A 4,219-nucleotide genomic window follows, 5' to 3' on the forward strand; every position below is an offset into this window, starting at 1 on the left:
TCAGAGCCTAAATATTTTGTTTTCGCCTTTCAACTATAAAAATGATGTTAGAGCCCACATCAAATTTTGCGTTGGTAATTAGCTCTAAATTTGTGGTTTTCCAGAAACAATTCCAAAAGTTGTGACCCTGTGTAATATAAGTACGAGAACCCCTGAAGTTATATAGTTTTGTGCAATCGCCTCTTCTTGGTCTATATATACAAGTTGAGGCTTGTTACTGCTGCTTCGCTCGTACAAGTACAGCAGGCCAGCTTCTATAGTTGTTTCGTGCATCATGGTAGCAGGAGGAGGAAGGTTGCTCCTGACCATCGTCATCTGCGCTGGACTGATGCCTGCAGGCAGCGAAGCTGCGACCTCGGTTATCATCGGCATGGCCCAGTGCGCCAGCTGCGCCAGGAAGAGCATGAATGCCGAGGCGGCGTTCAAGGGTACGTGCGATGTGCTTTCCGATCCGGCCGTGCTAACTAGTATAAGATTTTTTAGCAGATTATCAACTGCAATGTGCTGCCTTTTTTTTTTGTTATCATCAGGTCTTAAGGTGGCGATCAAGTGCAACAGCGGCAGCAGCGGCGCCGGCGAGTACGAGAGCAAGGCCGTCGGGGACCTCGATGGCACGGGCGCCTTCGCCGTGCGCCTCCCCTCCGACGTCGACCTGCGTGGAAGCGCCCAGTGCTTCGCGCAGCTCCACAGCGCGGCGAGCAGCGAGCCGTGCCCCGGGCAGGAGCCGTCCAAGATCGTGCCGCTGTCCGACGAGGGCAACGGCACCTTCGTCGCCATCGCCGGCAAGACAAAACGCGTCGTATCGACGATGCCCGAGTGCGCGGCGGCCAACATCTGCTTCCCGTGCCACATGTTCGGACGGAAGCCCCTCAACATGCACCGCCACATGAAGCCCATGCCGGACTACGGGATGCCGACGCCGGTATACGCTCCACCCGTGTACGGCACTCCGGCGCCGAGATGCCTGTGCACCCCTACCCCGGAGCCGGGATGCCAGTGCCCGTCTACGACGCCGGTTTATGGGACGCCCATGCCGGAATACGAGCCGCCTCCAACCCCGGAATTCGGAACACCCACGCCGGACTGCCCTCCTGAGGCGCCGGAGGTCGGGACGCCCACGCCGGTATACGCTCAACCCGCGGCTCCTGTGTACGGGACTCCGGCGCCAACATGCATGTGCTCCCCTACTCCGGAAGCTGGATGCCAGTGCCCTACTGCAACTCCCGCGCCGGTTTACGGGACTCCGGCACCGGTTTACGGGACTCCGGCGCCGAGATGCATGTGCTATCCTACTCCGGAAGCCGGATGCCAGTGCCCGACTGCAACTCCCACGCCGGTGTACGGGACGCCGGCGCCGAGGTGCCTGTGCTCTCCTACTCCGGAAGCCGGATGCCAGTGCCCTACTTCGACTCCAACGCCGGTGTACGGGACGCCGTTGGCTCAACCCCCACCCGCGACGCCGGTTTACGGGACACCCACGCCGGTGTACGGGACGCCGACGCCGAGATGCCTGTGCACTCCTACTCCGGAGCCTGGATGTCAGTGCCCTTCTTCCACTCCCACGCCGGTGTACGGGACGCCGATGGCTCAACCCCCTCCTCCCACGCCGGTGTACGGAACTCCGACGCCGAGATGCCTATGCACTCCTACTCCGGAGCCTGGATGCCAGTGCCCTTCTCCCACTCCCACGCCGGTGTACGGAACGCCCGGGCCAGAGTACCCAGGCACATACCCTCCTTACACGCCGGCGCCGGTGTACGGGACGCCCACGCCGGTGTATGAACCTCCGGCGCCGGATTACGGAGCAGCGCCGACGCCAGAGTGCCCTCCTGCCGCGCCGGAGTACGGCACGCCCATCTACACTCCCCCGGCCCACCACTAAGACGACACTGGCTCCATTAATATAGTATGGTAACTCTGACTTACTGGTACGTACATGCATGGGGAATAAAAAGTTATGGGACTTAACTGATTGTGGCGAGGTGACGCATGATTTGCACGGAACCAGCTCTGATGAGACGATGGTGCTCGCTGTGTCTTGTTTCTTGTACTCTGTGATTTGTTCGAATTTGGCAATTGAAGCTGATTGTTCATGATTTTTTTTCTTCTGAACAGACCCTTTTTTGGATAAAAATGCCACAAATGGCCCGTGGGCCCTGATTGACATTACTTTATTTCTTCACATTATTCACTATGGATTCAGTATACAACAAGTTAAATGGATTGTGAAACAATCTGTTCTGAGGAATCAGATTAAAATTATTTATCATTATGCTAAGCAAATCTTACATAAATATGCAAACAAAACAAACAATGATAAAACATATTACACCTCTTACATCAAGGCATACATGTGCTGGTACAAAAATGTTGCATAATGTGTGAGCTTTGTCGTTCTTTCCCATGACTCTCAATACAATCACAGATCACCTATTCCTCCAAACCAAATGAATTTTCGGTTTTGATGTGTAAAAGCAACCATTTCTATTAGAAACATTTATATAAATTAATTATTTACGAACATTTATTATAAATGGATTACATGTAACCGTGATTTCTATTACAATACTAATTAAAATTCAAGTAAGTGTGATGTACGCTAAACTTAGGAGAGTAGTTACATACTATTCAACACTGATAGTTAGGCCCATGGAAACATACAACACTAGTACATATCCAGCCTTTGCACACGGTTTCGAAAAAGATTTGCAAAACCGTCACCATGAAGGGTTGTGATGGGTGGTCCATCCCACACATTTTCAAAACCATGTGCAATGGAAGTGAATTTGCACGAGGTCACATATACAAAATTGTTTGCAATGTGAGTAAAAGAAAAAAACGTTGAGCAAAAGTTCGGTATATGCACACGGTTACTAGGGCCTGAGTCGGTGAATTCTGGGGCCATGTGCCAAATTCTAATATAGGCCCCATCTTACTAGAAGAATTAATTAAACTAATAAATAATTAATATATATATATATATATATATGCCATAATATGTTCATAAAAATTGAATATATTAAGAATCACATATTTATCTCTAGTGCCAACTAACTCATTGGTACACGTACCTTGATAATCATAAAATATGCTTGTTTTAAGGAAAGACATGCTTATATTGTTAGTATATAGGGGACAAGGCATTTCTGAACCTGGGTGTAGATGCTCCTGGTTTAATAAAAAATTCAGAACAAGTAGCAAAGAATTTAAGAAAATCTGAAATTTCTGGACAATGAACATGAACAAGTGTTCTATCTGCACACCAAAAATCTCAGGAAAAAGACATATGTAGTGGTCTGTAAAAAAAAGACAAATCGGAGTGATGTAAGAAAACAAATCTAGATGTTTCAAACAACACCGCATTTTATCTTTTTTGCACGGACCAATACATATGTCTTTTTTCAGATATTTTTGGTGTGCAGTTAGGACACTTGTTTATGTTCATTGTCCAAAATTTCAGATTTTTATGATTTTTTACTATTTTTTATTTTTACATTTAATAAGGAGCATCTACACCCAAGTTTAGAACTAATTTTTCGGTATATAGGGACTCACCATTTGACAAGAGAAATAAACAAGTCTCACCTAAATAACAATTTCACCCGTTATACCGAAAAGGTCACGCTGGTTTTGTTCGTGGTTTAGAACAACTCTAGCAGATCACACATATCCGCCCGGCCTGGAGAATAATCGCTAGTTCCAGCTTTTTACAAGAAAAAAAAACGCCTCGAAAAGATCCTGAGTGGCAAGTGTGCCCTCTGTGGGTGTGTGGAAAGTGGAAACAGTAGCTCACATTTTCTTCACTTGATTAATGTTCAGTTTATGTGGATCTGGGTTAGATACATGCTTAATGTTCCTTGGAACCCATCAGATTTTGTTGATTTCTTCACTACCGTGGTCTTCTTGCTCGCCAAGGCCTTGTTCTTTTTGGATTTTATTTGCGGCAAATTCGCTTTCCTAATCAACCAACTTTGGCCATCTTCTTGCAACCGATAGAACCATTTATTTTAGATTTGTTCGAAACTTTTTTTTAACAAACATGTAGCTCGGGTTATATTTGTGATTCCCGAAAGAAAATGGCGTTTAATCCTTCCTGTTCTGAACCGAATCTCGTAGTTCCTCCCCAATAAACTTCCCAAGACGCAACACCCAAAAGTCCCAACCTAAAATAATTTCCCAACCTGCCTCCCGCTCGGCCACACGCTTGCATAGGCTAGAG

At 47.4% G+C, this 4,219-nt stretch overlaps 1 protein-coding gene across 1 annotated transcript; it reads left to right on the forward strand.

The window, feature by feature from the left end:
- Positions 1-274: 274 nt before the first annotated feature.
- On the forward strand, positions 275-1,882 carry LOC124707390 (extensin-like). The gene is made up of 3 exons (XM_047239044.1): positions 275-428; positions 531-1,359; positions 1,507-1,882. Exons 1-3 carry the CDS (start codon positions 275-277, stop codon positions 1,880-1,882), a joined length of 1,359 nt encoding a protein of 452 aa, XP_047095000.1.
- The last annotated feature ends 2,337 nt before the right edge of the window (positions 1,883-4,219 follow it).

Source organism: Lolium rigidum, chromosome 4, assembly GCF_022539505.1.
Source record: "Lolium rigidum isolate FL_2022 chromosome 4, APGP_CSIRO_Lrig_0.1, whole genome shotgun sequence".
Lineage (NCBI taxonomy): Eukaryota > Viridiplantae > Streptophyta > Magnoliopsida > Poales > Poaceae > Lolium > Lolium rigidum.

What these genes read in the sequence shown, in the direction of transcription:
- LOC124707390 (XM_047239044.1), top strand. Translation starts at nt 275, where the DNA reads ATGGTAGCAGGAGGAGGAAGGTTGCTCCTGACCATCGTCATCTGCGCT. An exon ending in TGCCGAGGCGGCGTTCAAGG is followed by an intron (nt 429 to 530) that starts GTACGTGCGATG and finishes TGTTATCATCAG; the next exon opens with GTCTTAAGGTGGCGATCAAG. An exon ending in TACGGGACGCCGGCGCCGAG is followed by an intron (nt 1,360 to 1,506) that starts GTGCCTGTGCTC and finishes GCCGACGCCGAG; the next exon opens with ATGCCTGTGCACTCCTACTC.